The 23,448-nt window shown below is 45.3% G+C and overlaps 1 protein-coding gene across 1 annotated transcript in view; it reads left to right on the forward strand.

Annotated features, from left to right (window-relative positions):
- Positions 1-14,836, forward strand: part of LONRF1 (LON peptidase N-terminal domain and ring finger 1) — a 34,755-nt gene extending 19,919 nt beyond the window's left edge. The window contains exons 8-12 of the mRNA XM_073645437.1: positions 349-470; positions 2,752-2,910; positions 7,353-7,515; positions 7,623-7,769; positions 14,347-14,836. Coding sequence (XP_073501538.1) covers positions 349-470; positions 2,752-2,910; positions 7,353-7,515; positions 7,623-7,769; positions 14,347-14,505 — 750 coding nt within the window. The 3' untranslated portion in view covers positions 14,506-14,836. The remainder of the gene's footprint in view (positions 1-348; positions 471-2,751; positions 2,911-7,352; positions 7,516-7,622; positions 7,770-14,346) is intronic.
- The last annotated feature ends 8,612 nt before the right edge of the window (positions 14,837-23,448 follow it).

Raw genomic sequence — 23,448 nt, forward strand, 5'->3', positions numbered from 1 at the left:
CAGTGAAACCCTGCCCACAGCCCATCAATCTGGGGGGAGCGCGACAATGGGTCACGCCCTGCTGCAGCCGGAACTTGACGTGACCTCAGCGGATGTCGGAGCCGGCTGCAGCCAGGGTCATGTGATGTTAATTGTTGAGGAAAACCTTTTTAAGCTTCTATTTTTTATTAAGCTGACATGCATTTTGTTTTCCTGGGTAGCCTAAGAGTCTTGAGAGTTTTGATAAGCATTTTGCTGCCCTCTTGTGGCCATGTGCGGGACTTTCTCATGCCAATTCTGAAACTGATACATGAGGCCCATTGCTGATTTTGTGAATTCCCGCTTTTAACATGATTTCTTTGCCCTTAGTATCTAGCACGCAGAACCTTCAATGTGACCTTCTTGTTGGAAGAATTAATTACTCAATATCTTCCTGAAGAGCTATGCGAGAGGAAAAGACTCCATGAAGAGGAAACCATAGAACTATCAGAGTAATTATATTTCTTATACTTCAACTACTGATCGAGTGTGCAAGGGGAAAATGTACAAAACTGCCCAGGGAGCTGAAATGTCAAATTACCTCTTTTTAAAAGTTATATATTTGTTGTAAAGTATGCTACTAACACTAGATTTTCCTCCAGTGTCCCTGGGCACAGAGTAGCTGCGCTACTGATGGGTGCCCAGACTTATTTTATGTGTAATTTTGCCTGGGGGTCACCAGCTCCCTTAATCCCGCTCTGAGAATACAAAGCAAAAATCTGATGGGAGACCCTCCACCCCCTCACAACCCGTATTTTAAATATGTACACTGCTCGACACTGAAACTGCACACGAAGAAGGAAGCCGTGGAATTCTGGAAGTCTCTGGATGCATAGACATGTTAATATTATGAAAAATGGATACAAAATTTTCAAACATTTTGATTTCTTCAGCATCGAGAATGAGAACGCCATGTGCTCAGTGAGGTTATTAATGGGTGTCTGAGGAATGCTCTGCCACGATAAATGCACCTGGACAAATCATCAAGATCTTCTGCTGGCTGCTCCTTTTGCAATTGCTGACCAACGATGCTGGATGGACGACTAGTCCAGAGACTCTGCAGGCCATGGTAGCACATTTAGCAGACGTCGACTGCTCACAGCAGCTTGTATTTCTGCACGTTGAGCTCAAACTCAATACTGGGTAAATTTTAAAAATGTTGTGAGAACTTTTTTTTTTATTTATTTTTTTAATCCTTTGCTCAACATTAACATGTCTATCCATCCTCTGATTTCCATAATTACTTGACTTTTCTTAATTGCTGTTGCAATTTCAGTGCTGAGGATTGTATAATTTTTTTTAAGTAACTAGAACACTACATAATTCACCACTCTATTAGTAGTAGGTAATAAAACCTCTGGGTTGCATGGTGCAATGCAGAGGGCCAGAGCCCCCAGTTGATATAATTAAGCTGTGAAGCAAAGCTTTGGCACCAGGAAAGCTGAGAGGGGTCTAGGTGGGTGTATCAGCAGAATTTATCCAGGCAGAAACACTACCGCAATTTGGTGGCCAGTCTGGTATCTACAGTCAGAGGACCAGGCTATATGTAGACTGCTGCCTCTGTGGCAGGGGTCAGAAAAGAATTGGTTGCTTGTCGATACCAGTTTTATTGATGGATTGCCAGCTCTTATCACCCTGGGAGATGTGATCTGTCTATGGGCTGTGTTTCAGAAGAAAAAGGGGGTTGTCAGCACTGTATACAAGATGCTGCTAGGACCAGAGTGACTGCCCAGAGGAAGTAGGTGCTGCCTCGCATAGTTTATCAGTGCTAGGGTAGAGCACTTTGCTTCTCTGAAGATCAAGCAGTGGGATCTTGAACTGCAAGGGGCCGCTGACTTAGCTTAAGTTCCCACAATGAGTTTTTGACACAGCGAAACAAACGCAACAGGATGGGATTTCTAGAAATCTCATACTCGTAGCTATTTTTTTTTTCACCATGTAAACTGAGCGGCGGGCATGTTTGAAATCCCCAATATGTCAATTTTATGAGCGGATCTTCCCAATGATATTGCATTACATGTGGAAAATTTGCAGGTGAATAAAGCCTATAATCCGCACATGACTGTATCAAGAAAGTTTTGTCAAAGGCAAATACCAGGAAATGCCAAAAACAATGCAGTTTTATTTAAAATGTGGCATACCAAAAAGAGACAAAATGCAGTGTTTAAAAACGTGATAAAAACGCAAGTAGCCTAAGTTAACGAATAGATGCCGAAAATCTGCAGCGTCAAATGCTCATCGCGCAAACATGGCTTTGGGACTAGAAGACCCACTTAGTAGCAAGACTTTATTTCTTGCTAAAAAGTGCTCTAGGTAGTCTTATACCACAATATGATGGACAGTTGAACAGCACATAAACAGTCCATGCTAATTAGACAGTCATACTACCATAGCGGAGTATAGCCATCGGCATGTGACCCAAGGTCCTGCTAGCCTGTGTTATGTGAACGACTGCCATGTTCCCTGCCTTACAGGCATGCCAAAGCTTCTGTAGTTTTTGCCTACGGAGATGCCAATCATTTCATTTGGTGGCTTTGCTGCCCTCTGACAGCGGCATCACTGCAGTAACACAGGGCGAGGGAGGAGATCCTCGCTCTACTGCACAGGTATGGATGTCGGGGCGGCCCTGGGGCACATGCTCTGGGTGACCTCCCAGTTAATACTATATGTATAACTTGCTTCATCAGAAACTAAATAATCATCACATTTTTTCTTTCTTTTTCTCTAATTTAGCTTAACAAAAAACGTGCCTATGTTTGTATGCACCATGGCCTATCCTACCGTGCCTTGTCCTCTTCATGTGTTTGAACCACGATACCGACTTATGATTCGGAGATGTATGGAGACCGGTACGAAGCAATTTGGAATGTGCATCAGTGACCCTGAAAAGAGGTAATTCTGCATGTAATATCGAAAAAGCACATGAGTATATATATGTATACAAACTGGGGCAAAACTACAAGAAATCCATATTGTTTTTACCTATATTGCAGTTATGGCCATTAGCTCAGATTGACTTCAGTGTTTTCACAGTCAGAGTATGGATTGTGATGGACGGACCGACTGCGAGTCTCCGGACCCAGACTCAACAGCAACATGGGCAAAGAGGAGGCTGTCGAGCTCTGATCTGAGGACTTGAGGCCAGTCTGTGCATCACCGTCATTACTTGGATGTGTGATTCTGGCTTTAAAGTCAGTGCGGAGAATTTCATACCAGCCGCCTGTAGCAATCAGCAACACTTCTCTTGTCACACTGTGAAATGTGCCTGCTGTGGTGATATACTACATTACAAAGGGTGAAATCCATAGACCAACTCCACAAGGTGTCCGTAGCCTGCAGCATATAGACATATATACCAGACATGAATGTACTGTCTGTAATGCGGAGGTCTGGTCATGTACAGACCACCTTGCCATCAGGGCAGATTGTGACATACCGTAAGGTAAATAAACAAAAAAAACAGCCTCACCGTGTCCTATTTAATTGATGCAGCCAATGATATTAAAAGATTTATTAATTGCAATACAAATTATGTTGTGTATTGCATATTTTGTAAAGAATGTAAAATAAAATACATTGGCCGCACAATGCGTAAATTAACCCCTTTACAACCCAAGGTGGTTTGCACGTTAATGACCAGGTCAATTTTTACAATTCTGATCACTGTCACTTTATGAGGTAATTACTCTGGAACGCTTCAACGGATCCCCCTGATTCTGAGACTGTTTTTTCGTGACATATTGTACTTCATGATTGTGGTAAAATTTCTTCGATATCACTTGCGTTTATTTGTGAAAAAAAACGGAAATTTGGCGAAAATTTGGCAATTTTCAAAATTTGAATTTTTATGCCCTTAAATCAGAGCGATATGTCACACAAAATAGTTAATAAATAACATTTCCCACATGTCTACTTTACATCAGCACAATTTTGGAACCAAAATTTTTTTTTGGGTTATGGAGCTATAAGGGTTAAAAGTTGACCAGCGATTTCTCATTTTTCCAACAAAATTTACAAAAACATTTTTCTAGGGTCCACATCACATTTGAAGTCACTTTGAGAGGTCTTTATGACAGAAAATACCCAAAAGTGACACCATTCTAAAAACTGCACCCCTCAAGGTGCTCAAAACCACATTCAAGAACTTTATTAACCCTTCAGGTGCTTCACAGGAATTTTTGGAATGTGGAAGAAAAAAATGAACATTTAACTTTTTTCACAAAAATGTTACTTTAGACCCAATTTTTTTTATTTTCGCAGGCGTAACAGGAAAAAATGGACCCAAAAATTTGTTGTGCAATTTCCCCTGGGCACGCAGATACCCCATATGTGGGGAAAAACCACTGTTTGTGCGCACGGCAGGGCTCGGAAGGAAAGGAGCGCCATTTGAATTTTCGATTGTAAAATTTGCTTGAATAATTAGCGGACACCATGTTGCGTTTGGAGAGCCCCTGATGTGCCTAAACAGTGGAAACCCCCCACAAGTGACCCCATTTTGGAAACTAGACCCCCCCCCCCTGGGAACTTACCTAGCATTTTGAACCCCCAGGTGCTTCACAAATTGATTCGTAAAAATGAAAGTGTTTTTTTTTTTTTTTTCATTTTTACGAATCAATTTGTGAAGCACCTAGGGGTTCCAAGTGCTCAGTATGCATCTAGATAGGTGCCTTTGGGGGTCTAGTTTCCAAAATGGGGTCACTTGTGGGGGAGCTCCAATGTTTAGGCACACAGGGGCTCTCCAAACGCAACATGGTGTCCGCTAACAATTTGAGCGATTTTCCATTTAATTTGTTAGCGGACACCCTGTCGCGTTTGGAGAGCCCCTGTGTGCCTAAACAGTGGAAACCCCCCACAAGTGACCCCATTTTGGAAACTAGACCCCTCAAGGATTTTATCATGGGGTATAGTGAACATTTTGAACCCAGAGGTACCACACAGAATTTGATAGCATTAGGTCATCATATTGAATAAGTTGTCATTAGTCTTGAGCGCAAGTGCTCGCTACTTGAGTTTGCATCGGGTACTCAGGTATGCACCATGTACTTCGTGTGCTCGAGTGACATGCTCGAGTCCCTGCCCCGCATGTTTCACGGTTATTAGACACCCAAAAAAAAACATGCGGGGATCGCTCGTGCATGGCAGTCAATCCCCGCAAAGTTTTTTTGGCCGTGAAGCATATGGGGCGGAGACTCGAGCATGTCACTCAAATACCCACGATACTCAATGCATACCAGAGCACCCGATGCAAACTCAAGTAGCGAGCACTTGCTCTCAACACTAGTCGCCATATCGTCATCTTTTTTTCTTACTTTTGAAAAAAATCACAACCCCATCACAACCACAACCCTAACCCTAGAGTTTATTTTTTACGCCGTTCCCCGTGCGGTATAAGTGATTAGACGACTTTATTCTTCGGGTCGGTGCGATTACAGCGATACCAGAATCATATGGGGTTTTTATGATTGACAGCTGTCACACACGAAGATGCATTTTTTTGTAAAATCTAGTTTTTACATCGCCATATTTTGAGAGCTATAATTTTTCCATATTTTAGCACAGTCATGTGTTGGCTTGTTTTTTGCGGGATGAGTTGACGTTTTTATTTTTTGATCGCTTTCTATTCTGATTTTTGTGAGGCAGAATAAACAAAAACCAACAATTCAGGAATTATTTTTTTATTATTATTCTGTTCCGCATGTGGTAAAATTGATAAGGCAGCTTTATTCTTTGGGTCAGTACGTTTACAGCGGTACCACATTTATATCGTTTTTCTATGTTTTGGCGCTTTTACACAATAAAAGCTATTTTATAGAAAAAATGATATTTTTGCATCGCTTTATTCTGAGAGCTATAACTTCTTGATTTTTCGGATGATGGAGCTGTATGGCGGCTTGTTTTTTGCGGGACAAGATGACGTTTTCAGCGGTACCATTTTTATTTATATTCGTCTTTTTGATTGCGTGTTATTCCATTTTTTTGTTTGGCAGTATGATGATAAAGCAATGTTTTTTTGCTTCGTTTTTTATTTATTTTTTTACCGTGTTCACTGAAGGGGTTAACTAGTGGGACAATTTTATAGGTCAGGTCGTTCCGGACGCGGCGATACCAAATATGTGTACTTTTATTGTTTGTTTGCTTTTTTTTCATAATATTTATTGATGGGTACATTATATTTTTATTTTTGGTGGATTATTTTTTTTTTAAATATTTTTACAATTTTTTTTTTTTTTTTCACTTTCTGACAGTTTTTACACTTTTTTACTTTGTCCCACTCTGGGACTTTCACTTTTTTATTCTGATCGCCTGCATAGCATAGGGATGGAGCACCATCCCTGTGCCATGCAGGCAGTCAGCGCTGCACAGTGAGAAGTTTGTTTGGTCGTGCTCTGCGCATGACCAAACAATGTTCCTGGTGACCTGGATGTTGTCATGACTACATCGGGTCGTCATGGCAACACCCGGGAAGCCGCGGCAGACAGCGCTGGAGGCCGGAAGAGGAGGTGAGTATTGCGATCACCTCCCCTTGCCACCGCAATGCTGCGATTGACTTCGATCGCAGCATTGCGGGAGTTAATGTGCCGGGAGCGGTGCGGGACCGCTCCCTGCACATAGTACCGGGTGTCAGCTGTGACAATCAGCTGACACCCGGCGGCGATCGCGCCCGCACAGCCTGTGTGCGATCGCGATGACGTACTAATACGGGTCAGGCTCTTAAGTCCCAGGGCACAGACGCGTATTAATACGTCGTGGGCTGTAAAGGAGTTAAAGAAAAGGACGGCAGAACATGTTACCATTATTCAGGAGCATGCAAGCATTTTGTAGAGAGACATGATTGGGAATTAAACAATTTTTTCATTCTATGGGATAGAACAAGTGGATATTCATATTAGAGGAGGGGATTGGAGGAAAAAAACTCCTCCTAAGAGAATTATTTTGGATCATTAAACTTGATACAAAATACCCCAACGGCATGAACCGTAGGAATGATACTCTTTACCTATATTAAATCTTAGGGATTTGAATGCAGGTTTTTGTGGGTTTTTTTTTTTTTTCTCTCCTTCTGGTTTGCCTTGTGATTATGCTAATTATTCTCAAATGTGATTGATTCTTAACATGTGTTCATTGATCAACGATTGGTTACCACTTGTTTTTATACCATGTATCATAAGGAATCTGTATCTCAGTGAATTAGGGCTTTTTGCCAGAAACGCTTTGAGATGTATTCCCAACCTGCATGATCTTTTTAAATTATTTTGAAACAAACTGAGGATTTTAATTATTTTTGGGACTCACCAAAATTATTTTTCTTTGTGACATACCATATCCTTCTTTAGTTTTGCAGATTATGGTTGCATGCTGCAGATTCGGAACGTACATTTCCTCCCCGATGGTCGCTCTGTGGTTGATACAATTGGAGGAAAAAGGTTTCGGGTTTTAAATCGAGGCATGAGGGATGGTTACTGCACCGCTGACATTGAGTACTTGACTGACACTCAGGTAAGTGAACTTTTGTTCCTCTCACACTTCAAATCATTGATTTTTACTTTGCGTGTATAGAAAAATTGCAAATCTGATCTTCGTGGTAATCCTAATTTAATGAATAGGTTGATGAAGAACTGCAGCAGCTCGGAGAACTTCATGATGTCGTCTACGCTCAGGCTTGTCACTGGTTTCAGAACCTCAGATACAGATTTCGAAGCCAAATTCTTCATCACTTTGGCTCCATGCCAGCAAGAGAGGACAACATACAGGTACATGTAGGCCATGTCTGGATAAAATCTGATCACTGTGCATGCACTTGAGATAAAAGGTGTCACATTAAAAGGAGTTGTTAATTCTGTGCATTCTTGCACCATTTATGAAGATATTACAATGTTAACCCGTTTCCGACCATGTCAGTAATAGTATGTAGCTGTGCCCTGGGACTTATGATTGTCACAGCTGACACCTGGTGCTATGTGCTGGGAGCGGTCCCGCACCGCTCCCGGCACATTAACCCCCGCAATGCTGGGATCAAAGTCGATAGCAGCATTGCGGTGGCAAGGGGGCAGGTGATCGGTATACTCACCTTTCCTGCCGGCATCCAGCGATGTCTGTGGCGGCTTCCGGATGTTGTCATGACAACCCGGTGTCGTCATGACAACATCCGGGTCACCAGCGACCAAAGTAATGTCTCCCCTGTGTGCTGCGCTGACAGGCTGCATGACAAAGGGAGCTGCTGCTCTCTATGCCATGCAGCCGATCAGGCTGCAAAAAGTGAAAGTCCCATAGTGGGACAATGTGTTAAAGTAAAAAAAAAAGTAGAAAAGTGAAAAAGAAAAAAAAAATAATAATAATAATCCCCCAAAAATAAAAATATATTGAACCCATAATATTTAATTATGAAAAAAAAATAAACAAATGAAAGTACACATATTTGGGATCGCCGCGTCCGGAACGACATGACCTATAAAACTGTCCCACTAGTTAACCCCTTTAGTGAACACTGTAAAAATAAACGAAGCAAGAAGCAAAAAACAATGCTTTATCATACCGCCAAACAAAAAATGGAATAACACGCGATCAAAAAGACGACTGTAAATAAAAATGGTTCCGCTAAAAAGGTCATCTTGTCCCGCAAAAAACAAGCCGCCATACAGCTCCATTGTCCCAAAAAAAAAAAAAAGTTATAGCTCTCAGAATAAAGCGATACAAAAAAATAATTTTTCTAGAAAATCGTTTTTATTGTGTAAAAGCGGCAAAACATAAAAAAAACTATATAAATGCGGTACCGCTGTAAATGCACTGACCCGAAGAATAACGCTGCATTATCAATTTTACCACTCGCGGAACGGCATAAAAAAAACGCAAAAAAACAATTCCTGAATTGTTGGTTTTTGTTTATTCTGCCTTCCAAAAATCAGAATAGAAAGCGATCAAAAAATGTCACGTGCCCGAAAATGGTACCAATAAAAAAAACGTCAACTCACATGACGGTCAGCCAAAATATTGAAAAATTATAGATCTCAAAATGTGGTGATGCAAACACTAGTTTTTGCAAAAAAAAAAGCGTCTTTTAGTGAGTGACAGCTGTCAGTCATAAAAACCCGATATGAATATGGTATTGCTGTAATCACACCGACCCGAAGAATAAAGTAGTCTAAACACTTATACCACACGAGGAATGGTGTAAAAAATAAATAAATAAACTCTAGGGTTGGGGTTTTTTCAAAAGTTAAAGGAAAAAAAAAAAAATAACATGGCGACCAGTGTTGACCGCAAGTGCTCGCTACTTGAGTTTGCATCGGGTACTCGGGTATGTACTGAGTATCATGGGTACTCGAGTAACATGCTCGAGTCTGTGCCCCATATGCTTCGTGGCCAAAAAAAAACGTTGCTGGGATCGCTCGTGCATGGCAGGCGATCCCAGCAACGAGCGATCCCGGCATGTTTTTTTTTTTGGGTGTCTAACAACTGTGAAACATGCGGGGCGGGGACTCAAGCATGTCATTCGAGCACCCGCAATACTTGGTGCATATCAGAGTACCCGATGCAAACTCAAGTAGCGAGCACTTGCGCTCAAGACTAATGACCACTTATTCAATATGATGACCTAATGTTATCAAATTCTGTCGTACCTTTGGGTTCAAAATGTACACTATACCCCTTGATAAAATTCTTGAGGGGTCTAGTTTCCAAAATTGCACAACAAATTTTGGGGTCCATTTTTTTTCCTGTTACCCCTGCAAAAATAAAAAAATTGGGGTCTAAAGTAACATTTTTGTGAAAAAAAGTTAATGTTCATTTTTTTTCTTCCCCATTCCAAAAATTCCTGTGAAGCACCTGAAGGGTTAATAAAGTTCTTGAATGCGGTTTTGAGCACCTTGAGGGGTGCAGTTTTTAGAATGGTGTCACTTTTGGGTATTTTCTGTCATAAAGACCTCTCAAAGTGACTTCAAATGTGATGTGGTCTCTAAAAAAATGGTTTTGTAAATTTTGTTGGAAAAATGAGAAATCTCTGATCAACTTTTAACCCTTATAAGCGCACTAATAAAAATTTTTGGTTCCAAAATTGTGCTGATGTAAAGTAGACATGTGGGAAATGTTATTTGTTAACTATTTTGTGTATCATATCTCTGATTTAATGGAATAAAAATTCAAATTTTGAAAATTGTGAAATTTTCGCCAAATTTCCAATTTTTTCACAAACGCAAGTGATATCGAAGAATTTTTACCACGATCATGAAGTACAATATGTCACGAAAAAACAGAATCAGGGGGATCCGTTGAAGCGTTTCAGAGTAATTACCTCATAAAGTGACAGTGGTCAGAATTGTAAAATTTGGCCTGGTCATTAACGTGCAAACCATCCTCGAGGGTAAAGGGGTTAAAGAAGGCTGTATCGCTCCATGAGCACCACCTTGTCCTTGGAAGAGCAGATCTTGCCTTCATTGCTTTATCAACCACCAACGGACCACTCATTATAATGAGGGAGATGGAGTCACTTTGGACTCCGTTTCCATCTGTCCCGGTGGTATCCTTTTTAGGCGTGCACAGATGTGTGGTCCCCACACTTATGCACTAAAAAGATGCCTAAAATGAGGGGACACCGCCGGAACTGGGGCCAGACTGAGTCCAAAGTGACTCCATTTGCCTCATAATGTTTCTATCGGGGGTTTTGTCTGAATCTGTTTTTGGGATTTACACGGAAACCCCAACGTAAGTTCTCAGCGGAGAGAGCAGGTTAAATGTGAGCCTTACTCCGATTTTTGGGAGGTAGAATGAAAAAAATGGACAGCAGTAACATAGTAGCATAGTCTTCCTTCAACCTTAAAAACAAAGTCCATCTAGTTAAACCCATAGCCTAAGATGTTGATCCAGAGGAAGGCAAAAAAAAAAACCATGTGGCAAACGCCAAGCTCCACATTGGGGGGAAAAAAAATTCCTTCCTGACTCCATACGACAATCAGACTAGTTCCCTGGATCTACGCCCTATCAAGGAATCTAGTATATATAGTACAAGAGTAGTCCTTATTTTGTGCTTCCTAAGGAGGGGAGAGATGGCACCTTGTGCAGCAATTACCGTCCTATCTCCCTGCTGAATGCAGACCTCAAACTCTGGGCTAAAATTTTAGCTAATAGAATACACCTAGTGTTGGCCGACCTAGTTCATCCTGATCAGGCTGGTTTCGTTCGTGGAAGAGAGGGAAGGGACAATACTACTAACGTTTTACAGGCGATTTCTTATGCTAGGCACAATCGTCAGCCACTTATATTACTTTCCACGGATGCTGAAAAGGCATTCGATCGCATCAGTTGGCTCTATATGGCGTGTGTTCTACATAGGTTCGCCCCCCCCCCCCCTCCTTTCATAGACTCAATCATGTCACTGTATACCTTTCCTACGGCCCGGGTTATGGTGAATGGGACTCGTGTCAGCGCCCTTTAATATCACTAATGGCACAAGGCAGGGTTGCCCTCTCTCCCCTTCTTTATTCATCCTAGTGATGGAATCATTTATCCAAGCAACCAGGCAACAGCCTGAGATTGAGGGGTTGAGGATTAATCATTTGGAGTTGAGAGCGGCTGCCTTTGCGGATGATCTCTTGCTTCTCTTATCCAATCCCAAAATGGCAGTCCCAAAGATTTTGGAACTCTTCTCCTTATTTGGAGAACTCTCCAATTTCAAGATTAATCTGGACAAATCGGAGGCCTTGAATATATTGGTGCCTAGAGAGGACGTACAAATTCTAAAGAGCCTTGCCCCCTTTAAATGGCAACAACAAACTTAAATACCTGGGGATATATATAACGGACGACCCTAGTACGCTTTTCCAACACAACTTCTCCCCACTGATAAGTCAAACTGAAATTCTCCTGCGCTCCTATGATACCCCTCTCCTGTCCTGGCTCGGCAGGGTAAATGTGTTTAAGTCCTATGTGATGAGCATGATCCCAATCCAACTCCCCGTTTCCTTCATACGCTCTCTCAACCACTTAATAGCCAAATTTGTTTGGAAATACAAAAAAGCCAGACTACCTTTGAAACTTCTGATGCGCTTAAAATGCGGGGGAGGAGCGGGTCTACCTAACCTAACCTTCTATCACCAAGCCATCCTTCTGGCAAATTGGTTAAAATTAATAAGATGGGCGGAGAAGGGTCATGACTCGCACGTTGAAATGCAACTCCTGGGAAAACATGCTTTGAAATATTTATGGACAGACTGCCCCCTTCCTAGAGAGGGATTGGGAGACATTCTCCTAGCCACTCTACAAACCAGACGTGCACTGATTCCAATCCGAGCACCAACTTGTAATTTTATAGATAAAATACCAATAGGACTTATCCCCTACCTCTTCTCGCCTGACTTTATAGATCCCTACGGACTGTGGTCCTCCCTACCACAAAAACCCATTTCACATTTGCTACAAGGGAAAATTCCGTGTGTTAACGGTTGGCCATTGGCGGCTGGGACACGCCCCCTCAATCATCTACAACATCTACATGTTGCCCATTATATGAATTTGACCTCAAAACTACCTCAAACCCGCACCAAATGGCTCTGGCTGGAGATTCTAACAAAAGTTAATCATCCTGTCCCGAAAATTGTATCTAAACTTTACTCTAATCTCACAAATATGGCAGACAATGCCTTACCGTTATTTTTACACTCCTGGGAGACTGAACTGAACATCCATCTCTCTCCACAGGATAAACAAAAGATATGCCTCAATTCACATGGTTTTTCACGATGTGTGGTATCACAGGAATTGGCATACAAATTGCTCTCGCGATGGTACTACACGCCAGATAAACTTCACCATTTGGGGCTAATTAACTCCCCTGAATGCTGGAGGTGTGAGGGAGCGCGAGGCACTTTGTCCCATATCTTCTGGTATTGCCCGGCCCTCTGACAATTTTGGTCTGGGGTTATGGGGGTTATGTGATCTCTCAAACTATTTGAGACAGATCTGATGGCTGCGGAGGTGCTCTTATCCCTCCCCACAGATAACTTTCACCCAAAAAAGCATGAATTGGCCCCACTGATGCTAGGGGCGGCAAAACATCTGATAGCCCTTAAGTGGAAACAGCAAACCCCACCGACGCTAGAAGAATGGAAATGTAAAATGAGAGATCTATTCAGGTTAGAAGAACTGACGAGTTGGGACTCTCTGACCCATAACAAGTTTAGGAAGATCTGGGCCCCGTGGACACAATATACGGGGTGACATCGCCTCCTGGTCCCTGGGTGTGTGGGGGACGCCACAGTGGTCTACTGAGTGGCCAACCACCACTGGGTGTTGTGGGTGGCAATACTAACTTTTTATATATATATATATATATATATATATATATATATATATATATATATATATATATATATATATATATATATATATATATATATATATATATATATATATATATATATATATATATATATCTCCAAATCTTGTAAGGTGACTCGGGGGGCACACTACCCTATAGAGTGTTAGCTTGGTGGGGAGCGGGTATTTCGGATCCCTTATGTATACTCAAAATCGGTACACCTCAAGAATACGCTAATACATTACTGATACTCTCCTGTAATTGGGAATGTTTTGACTTGTTTCGTTTTGCATTATCTCTCTCTTTGTTAAGAGAGAATTGTTAAATTCTGTATTTACTGTATCATAACTGTGTGACTCGGTGATTATGTTTTCTCTGCTAGTGGAACCAATATGTGTCGCTGAGTTACATAGTATTTCTTTGATTCTAAATTTAAAATAAAGAATTGAAAAAAAGTCCTTATTTTTTTATTTTTTCATGCGATATAAGTGATTTTAAGATGGCTATATTTTTCGGTTCAGTGTGATTGCAGCAATACCAGATTTTATACAAGGTTTTTTTTTTTTTTTTTCGTTGCTACTTTTACACACATTTTTGTAAAATACTGTTTTTAGTATGTATTTTTGCACCATCGGCAGTTTCTGCGCTTGCTTCAAAGAGGGGATCTGACATATTGTTTCTAACACCTAAAATTCCAGGGAAATCTTGAATGAGATTTAATGGCTTAAAGTTAATGTGTCATATGTAAGTTTAGTTTTTACATAGTTACATAGATTAAAAAAAAAAAAAAAAAAATGTAGCCTTGGGTACACAAGTCTTGGCCCAACTGTGGGGAGTGTGTCTAATACAGCAAATGTGTCCGTTTCAGATGCGTGGATTACAAAGTGTGCAGAATAATGTGACTATCTGCATGATTTGGAAACAAGATTGTTGCCCATAGGAACCATTAAGCATTTAACTATTATTTTGCAACTGGAAGATTAATATGTTTAACCTAATGACTCCCATTTTGCTTTCAGGTGTCCCCCAGTGGACCAGCGTGGTGCTGGTGGCTCCTGGCTGTGTTACCTGTGGATCCCAGGTATCAGCTCTCTGTTCTTTCTATGAGATCATTAAAGGACCGCCTCCTGAAAATCCAGCATATTCTGACGTATTTTTCTAGAGACCAGACCAAATGACTAACCGCCTGGAGCTTCCTTAAAAGACGTCCAGTGCTGACCCTGATCACTGCTGGAGTCTTTGCTGTCTTTGCACATATGTCATTGGTGTGAATTTCTGGACTGTTGTGGATGGCTGAGCTTCTCGCTGTAAACAGTGTGGAATGAATCTGCTTTTTTGTTACAAGAAACCTATTGCACTATGTATAAAGATATCATTTGTTTGTATTTTAAAGACTGTAAATTATTTTGGTATCAATTGAATTATTATTTGTATACTGCTGCTCTGAGCACATGTGAATGAATTGTAAGGGACGGATCCAGTGGGGAATCTGCTACCTGGTCGTCTTTGTGAGAATTATTATTTTATAAAACTATGCAGTATTTGTGTTCTAGTGTCCAGAGCGTTTCTTTCCAGGTAAATCACCAGAAGATGCATAGTCCCATCATACACGCGCTGTAGTTCCTGTCAATTTCGCTCCATTAGAAGTTGGGGGCACCCATGGCATTTGTAGTCTCAGTGCACGGTTGTTGCCCACCTGCTTCACATGTGAACGATATAGTTCTTGTAAAAAGTGTTGGCACCTGATATAACATGGTGGATTCTCAGTTGTTTTTTTTTTTTTTTTTTTTTTTTTTAGTCCTTTTTGTTTTAACTAGTGATAAACGTTTACCAGCATGGTATTCGTACTGAAGCAAGCTATTCTCAGCTTTAAACGTGTCTTTAGTAACTTAAAACGACCCCTCTCACTCTTCAAATATACAGTGGGTACGGAAAGTATTCAGACCCCTTTACATTTTTCACTCTGTTTCATTGCAGTCATTTGGTAAATTCTAAAAAGTTCATTTTTTTTTCTCATTAAAATACACTCTGCACCCCTCTTGCCTGGGAAAAAAAAACAAATGTAGAAATTTTTGCAAATTTCTTAAAGAAAAATTGAAATATCACATGGTCATAAGTATTCAGACCCTTTGCTCAGTATTGAGTAGAAGCAGCCTTTTGAGCTAGTACAGTCATGAGTCTTCTTGGGAATGATGCAACAAGTTTTTCACACCTGGATTTGGGGATCCTCTGCCATTCTTCAGTTCCGTCAGGTTGGATGGTGAACGTTGGTGGCCAGCCATTTCAGCAGCAGAAGGGAAGGAAGGGAGACACAGATCCATTACTAGTGGGTAGGCGGAGCCCCACAGGATAGTTCACCTCAGATTAGAAAAAGTGACGACCGGCCCCTCCAGCTTAGGCTCCTCCTACTCCCATGTTCTCCAGTCTAAAATTTGAGGTCGCAGAGGATAGTCGCTGCCTTTGCAGCTCCTCAGAAAAAAAAATTTATTTTATCATTTCTGGACCTGGACCCCCCGTGGTCTAGAGGTCTTAGGGGGTCTCGGCGCTGCTGGGAACCCTGACCCTCCCCTGGCAGATCTGCGTACCCCCGAAGGAGGTCCCCGCAGAAGCCTGCCAGCCCCGGGGGATACAGGGCGCTCCCTGGCGGAGACGCACACCGCTTCTGTGGGGTCCCTGCGCGCTCCGCCGTGGGGGGGAGCAAAGGGCCACGGCGCCACACATCCCTGGGGGTCCCTGTGGCGCTTAGCTGGGTAAGTGCTCTCAAGGTCTGAGTGCTTCAGCGGCTGCGGCGGCAGCCGCTGTTACTGTTACAAGTGGTGACTGCTGTTTTTGTCCTTGCAGGAAGGATATCACCGCTGCATACGGCGTTTGTGTAACTCTCTGCTAGCAGGGGAGCAGGGACGGAGGAGCCGCGGGCTCCGTTAGTATGCGGCGGCGGGGGGCGTGGCTTCGCGCCTCTCTGCTGCCTGTCATCTTAGCCTCAGGCAGGAAGCGCCCGGAAAGCGCGCGCTGGAGCTGACCCAGCCCCTTCTTCTTCCGGGTCCTTCTGCCGGCGTCCATTACCTCGTGCAGCGCCTCCTGCTCCCCGCTCTCTACACCACCAGACACCGGGAAGAGCAGTCACCACGGCCAGCTGGTGAGTCACTTTTAAGGCAAAAGATTCCTTTTTCTCACTATTGCAGCGCAGAGCACCTTACTGCTGGCCTGTTAAGGCACAGGGTGTGCTATATCCGGCGCTGCTACCTCTCTGCTGAGGAGTCTCTGGGACTCGCACACCTCTGTCCTTTTAAGGCAAAGGTGTATTGCGTTGTCAGCAGCATTAACCCCTTCTGAACGGGGTCTGGCCTCATCAGGGCAGTTAACCCTTTCTGGATGTGCATGCTTCTGGGATCAGAGGGTGCATCACCCTAGTCTGTTAGGTTAACTTTTGCTCTGCAGGCAGCTGGGGTGGCTCTTCTCCCTCTAAGGAGGAGCTTTAACCCTTCAGTGCTTGGTGATTTTTTTTGTGTAGGAACAGGCTGTGGTAGCGGAATCACACATCCTCTGTTACTGTACCCATTGTAAGGGGTTATTACCACCTTATCCGCGACGCTCGCAACTGTGTGGGGGCATGTCGGATCAGGGACCAGGGGGCGCGGACCTCTCTCCCGGTCCGCTTCAGGATCGGTCACGCGTATCTGATACGCCGGGGTCTTCGACGGCGTCAGGTTCGACACTGGTCGGGGGTCTCAGTGATGTTAAAGTGGAGGCGCTCACACGCTCCATTGACAGTCTGTCTGACCTCCTGGGTCATTGGGTATCAGCTAAGTCCCAACCCACGTCACGAGGCAAGAAGCGCCACAGGCCTGTGGTGGCGCTGTCTCCTCCGCGCAGTGCGTCGGAGGCTTCGGAATCACCGACAGACTCTGCTGGTGAGATTTCTGATGAAGAGGATCGGCAGGGTCGCTCTGCTTCGCTTTCGGGCCGCGTGGACGCTTTTATTGGGTCTATGCGGGAAGCGTTACAGCAGTCTGAAGAGGTGACGAGGCGCCCTGGCAAGTCGGCCCGGCTGTATCAGGAGTCACGTCGGGATCGTTTGACGCTGCCGGCGCACAATGAACTTAACGAGGCGGTGGAAAAAGAGCGCCTGTGTCCGGATAAACGCTTCCAGGGGATGCGGTTTTTTGATGCCCTGTATCCCTGCTCCACGGAGACGATCGCTAATTGGGTCCCCTCTCCTGAAGTGGACGTGCCATTGTCTCAGCTGAGCAAATCTTCTTTGCTTCCTGTTAAAGGGAAGGCGAGTCTACAGGAACCGCTGGACAGAAGGACGGTTAGCGGCGAAGTCCATCTACGAGGCCGCGAGTCATGGATTCCGAGCGGCCTTGGGGGCCATGTGGGCTGGTGAGGCTTCTCTGCGGTGGTTGGATCAGCTGCGGACGGCGTGGCAAGATGGGACTCCGCTGTCTGACTTGGAAAGGCTCTTCCAGCTGTTGGAAGAGGCGGCCCGATATGGCAGGGACGCAGTGCTGGATACTACTTCGGTTCTGTCCAGGGCTCAATCCTCGGCCGTCACAGTCAGGAGAGCACTGTGGCTTAAACAGTGGACTGGAGACGCAGTATCCAAACAAGGTTTGCTGAGTCTGGCGTACAAGGGCGGTCAGCTTTTTGGTTCGGACCTCACGAAGCTGATTGCTAAGGCCAAGGATACGGCTTTGCCGCAGCGGAAAGCAGTGGCTTCTACGTCTGGCAAGTCAAGTGCCGGTAGTGGTCGTCGGTCCTTTCGGCCCAGGGGACGGTTCGGTCAGCCCTCTTGGAGATCAGGTCGTCCCTCGTCTTCCGGAAAGAAGACCACCCAGAAATCCCGTACACCCTGGAAACAACATTTCCGTCAGGGCAAACGGGAGGTTGACAAAAAGCCCGCTAAAGCGGACTGACGCCAGGAACCCTCTCGGGTGGGAGGTCGTCTGCTATAATTCGGGTCGATTTGGGCGTCCCACATATCAGACGCCTGGGTGACGCGGGTTATGTCGGCAGGCTATTTCATAGAGTTTCATTCTCGACCCCCGGACAGGTTTTGTCAATCACGCATCCCGTCCGAGCCCAAGCGGGCTGCCGCACTGCTGCGGGAGGTCGACTCTCTTCTGCAGCAGGGTGTGGTGGTTCCGGTTCCGCTGGAGGACCGGGGAAGGGGGTTTTACTCCAACCTTTTTGTGGTCCCCAAAAAGGAGGACAAGTTTCGCCCCATTCTGGACCTCAAAGACTTGAATTTTCATGTCCGGACCCGGAAATTCCATATGGAGTCTCTTCGCTCTGTCGTGGTGGCCCTGTCGCAGTACGATTTCTTGGTGTCGATCGACATCCGCGACGCCTATTTGCATGTCCCTATCGGCAGGGCTCACCAGCGCTTCCTGCGTTTCGCCATAGGTCAGGCCCATTACCAGTTTGTGGCCCTACCATTCGGGTTGGCCTCGGCGCCCAGGGTTTTTACAAAGATTCTGGCGCCGCTCATGGTGCTCCTTCGAAGGCAAGTTACGATTCTCCCCTACCTGGACGACCTGTTAATTGTCGCCCACAGCGGAGGAGGCGGTGACAGCTCGCGATCTCTCCCTTCAGCACCTGGAGGACTTCGAGTGGCTGGTCAATTGGAAGAAGTCGTCATTGGAGCCGTCGCAGTCAATCCTGTTCTTGGGGATGCATTTCGACATGGTACGGGCAGTGGTGTCCCTGCCTCCGGACAAACAAGCGAACCTTCGTCATCATGTCCAGGCTATGAGGTCGGCGATGGCGATGTCCCTTCGGAAGTGTATGCGCCTTCTGGGTCTGATGGTGGCGGCAATGGAAGCGGTACCGTTTGCACAATTTCATTCCCGGGGTCTCCAAGATCTTATTCTGACCCGTTGGGATCGATTCCCGGCTTCGCTGGATCACGGTGTCTGTATCTCCTGCAGGGTGCGAGAGTCTCTTGGATGGTGGTTACGTCCGGAGGCTTTATCCCTGGGGAAATCCTTCCTCCTCCCACGGTGGTCGGTCATTACCACTGATGCCAGCCTGACTGGCAGGGGGGGAGTTGGAACGATCTCTGGGTTCAGGGGGTCTGGTCGTCAGAGGAGTCGTCTCTGCCGATCAACATCCTGGAGTTGAGAGCAATATTTCTCTGCCTCCGACATTGGACGGTCCCTTTTGAGCGGTCTGCCGGTCCGGATTCAGACAGACAATGCGACAGCTGTCGCGTATATCAACCATCAGGGCAGGACGAGGAGTTCCAGACTCCTGATGGAGGTCTCTCGGATCCAGGTATGGGCCGAGTCCAGGGTTCCAGCCATCTCCGCGACTCACATCCCAGGAGTGCTGAATATCATGGCGGATTTCCTCAGTCGCGAGCAGGTGGATCCCCGAGAATGGAGTCTTCATCCGGAAGTTTTTGCACTGCTGTGCTCCCGTTGGGGGACTCCCCAAGTGGACTTGATGGCATCCAGGCTGAACGCCAGGATTCCGACATTCATGTCCAGGTACAGGGACCCGGAGGCTGTGGCGGTAGATGCTCTAGTGGCCCCGTGGGACCAGTTTGAGCTGATCTACTGGTTTCCGCCGGTATCCTTACTTCCTCTGGTGATCCGGCGGATCAAACTCGAACGAATTTCGGCAATTTTGGTGGCGCCGGATTGGCCACGGAGTGCGTGGTGTTCAACGCTGGTGTCTCTTCTGGCGGCGCCTCCGTTTCCACTGCCTCTTCGCCTGTTAACCCAAGGGCCCATTCGCCATCCGGACCGGAAGTCACTTCGTTTGACGGCGTGGCACTTGAGACCAAGATCTTGATCCGTCGTGGGTTTTCGGCCGAGGTCATTGCCACCTTGCGGGCGGCCAGAGGTCCAGCTACCACTAGGATTTATCACAGAACTTGGGAGGCCTTCTATTCATGGTGTTCTGGATTGGCAAGGAACCCGAGGGTTTTTTCCATTCCCAACTTCTTGGCTTTTCTGCAATGTGGTTTGGCCAAGGGTCTGGCGGTTGGTACCTTGCGGGGTCAGGTATCTGCACTATCCGTGCTTTTTCGGAAGGCTATTGCCTCGCGCAGGGATGTGCGTTCATTTTTTCGCGGGGTTGCACATCAGTTTCCGCCTCGGAGGGCGTTTGTGGCTCCTTGGCGGCTCAATCTAGTCTTGGAGGCTCTTCAGCATGGGCCGTTTGAGCCTATGGATTCAGCTACGCTTTACTTGCTTTCTTGGAAGGTGGCCTTCCTGGGGGTGGTCACCTCTTTGAGAAGGGTTTCTGAGTTGGCGGCACTGTCTTGCTCGCCCCCTTTTCTGGAGTTCCACTCGGATCGCGTGGTACTCCGTACCCGTTGCGATTTTCTGCCTAAAGTGGTGTCGCGTTTCCACGTCAATCAGGACATCGTGTTGCCTTCCCTCTGTCCGAAACCGAAGAGTCCAAAGGAGCGGGCCTTGCACTCGTTGGATTTGGTGCGGGCATTGAAGTTCTATCTCACAATCACGCAAGGGTTTCGGAAGTCGGACTCTCTTTTTGTGATTCCTGCTGGTCGTCGACGTGGTCAGCGGGCTTCCAAGGACACTATAGCTCGGTGGATACGTTCGGCTATCCTGGAGGCGTACCGGCTCAAGGGCGAGCCTTGTCCGGTTAAGGTTCGAGCTCATTCCACGAGAGCTGTTAGTTCGTCGTGGGCTTTTCGTCAGGGGGCCTCGGCAGCGCAGCTCTGCCGGGCGGCTACCTGGCGCTCCGTTCACACTTTTACTAAATTTTATAAAGTGGACGTGAGTGCTTCCGCCGATGCGGCCTTGGGACGCAGGGTCCTGCAGGCAGCGGTGGTTTAGGTTATCTCTTTATCTCGTTTTCGGCGCTTGTTGCGCGCTTGCCTAAGTTGTTGGGGTGTTGGCGATTCTGCCACTGTTTCCCACCCTTGAGTTCTGGACTGGTTTGGGACGTCCCACTAGTAATGGATCTGTGTCTCCCTTCCTTCCCTTCTGCTGCTGAAAGACGGATTTTTGTAAGACCTTACCTGTAAAATCCTTTTCAGCGAAGGAAGGAAGGGAGACACAGCACCCTCCCATGGCAGAAGTGTATTATTGTTTTCCAGATGCAGCGCGACTCCTCTCTGATGGCGGTCATCTGGGCTGGGGTCGGCGCGCTAGGGCTCTGTTCCAGCTTTGCCAGCTCATCGCAGTTGTCAGGTCCAGTGAGTAGTGGCTGGGACTGTGTGTTTTTTCTGTTATATGCATAACCTGTTCTCTCGCATTTCTGAATTTTCGGAAGGGGTTGTGTTGTTCCGCTGGTGTTGTCTGCTCTTCCTTAGCTTGTGTACGGACTGAAGGACATGGGAGTAGGAGGAGCCTAAGCTGGAGGGGCCGGTCATCACTTTTTTCTAATCTGAGGTGAACTATCCTGTGGGGCTCCGCCTACCCACTAGTAATGGATCTGTGTCTCCCTTCCTTCCTTCGCTGAAAAGGATTTTACAGGTAAGGTCTTACCAAAATCCGTCTTTTCAGGTCTCTCCAAAGATGCTCAATTGGGTTTAGGTCAGGGCTCTGGCTGGGCCACTCAAGAATGGTCACAGAGTTGTTCTGAAGCCACTCCTTTGTTATTTTAGCTGTGTGCTTAGGGTCATTGTCTTGTTGGAAGGTGAACCTTCGGCCAAGTCTGAGGTCCAGAGCACTCTGGAAGAGGTTTTCATCCAGGATATCTCTGTACTTGGTCACATTCATGTTTCCTTCAATTGCAACCAGTCGTCCTGTCCCTGCAGCTGAAAAAACACCCATCGCATTATGCTGCCACCACCATGTTTCACTGTTGGGATTGTATTGGGCAGGTGATGAGCAGTGCACAGTTTTCTCCACACATAGCGCTTAGAATTATCACCAAAAAGTTCTATCTTTGTCTCATCAGACCAGAGAATGTTATTTCTCATAGTCTGGGAGTCCTTCATGTGTGTTTCAGCAAACTCTATTCGGGCTTTCATATGTTTTGCACTGAGGAGAGGCTTCAGTCGGGCCACTCTGCCATAAAGGCCCGACAGGAGAACGTTACACCAATCTCCCTACTGCATCGCTGAAGCTCAGCCACAGTGATCTTGTTGTTGTTCTTTACCTCTCACCAAGGCTCTTCTCCCATGTTTGCTCAGTTTGGCTGGACGGCCAGGTTTAGGAAGACTTCTGGTGGTCTCAAACTTCTTCCATTTAAGGATTATAGAGGCCACTGTGCTCTTAGGAACCTTTAGTAATGCATTCATTCTTTTGAAACCTTAGCCAGATCTGTGCCTTGCCACAATTCTGTCTCTGAGCTCCTTGGGCAGTTCCTTTTGAGCTCATGATTCTCATTTGGCCTGACATGCACTGTGAGCTGTGAGGTCTTATATACACAGGATGTGATTTGGAAAGGCACAAACCTATCAGTTTAATTAAACACAGCTGGACTCCAATGAAGGAGTAGAACCATCTCAAGGAGGATCACAAGGAAATGGGCAGCATGTGACTTAAATATCAGTGTCTGAGCAAAGGGTCTGAGTACTTATGACCATGTGATATTTCAGTTTTTCTTTTATTTTGCAAAAATTTCTACATTTCTGTTTTGTTTGTTTTTTCCAGTCAAGATGGGGTGCAGAGTGTACTTTAATGAGAGAAAAAAATGAACTTTGTCTCTCATTGCAGCCATTTGGTAAATTCTACAAAGAGTGAAAAATTTAAAGGGGTCTAAATCCTTTCCGTACCCACTGTGTATGTATATAAATAAATAATCTATATATTTTTTTTAAATGCAAATAGCTTCTTCAGAGAAGAAGATAGTAACTGTAGCGCCACCTATTATATTTAGCAATACTGAGTTGTTAGTATCGATTATTTAAGTCTTACGTCATGACTTTGGGATAAAGAAAACCGAACCATGATCTCTATTTGCAAACACGTGTTTCAGGGTGTTTGCCGCTCATCAGTGCAGGACATCCAATTTGGCTAGGTGCAAGGTCCCTGACTGGTGGTCTAAGGGGGAATGTTTTTATTTGTGAAGAGCGCCAAGCTGGCGTAAGGAGACTTATAGGCCATGCAAAGCTTTTCTCTGAATTTTAAACACCCCAAACCGTGTCTGGTTTAGCTTCTTATCCTAAGTGGCAGGACTCTTTTTAAAGGATCGAT

This window comes from Phyllobates terribilis, unplaced genomic scaffold (assembly GCF_046119375.1).
Source record: "Phyllobates terribilis strain yellow unplaced genomic scaffold, ASM4611937v1 Scaffold_1__5_contigs__length_1240528914, whole genome shotgun sequence".
Lineage (NCBI taxonomy): Eukaryota > Metazoa > Chordata > Amphibia > Anura > Dendrobatidae > Phyllobates > Phyllobates terribilis.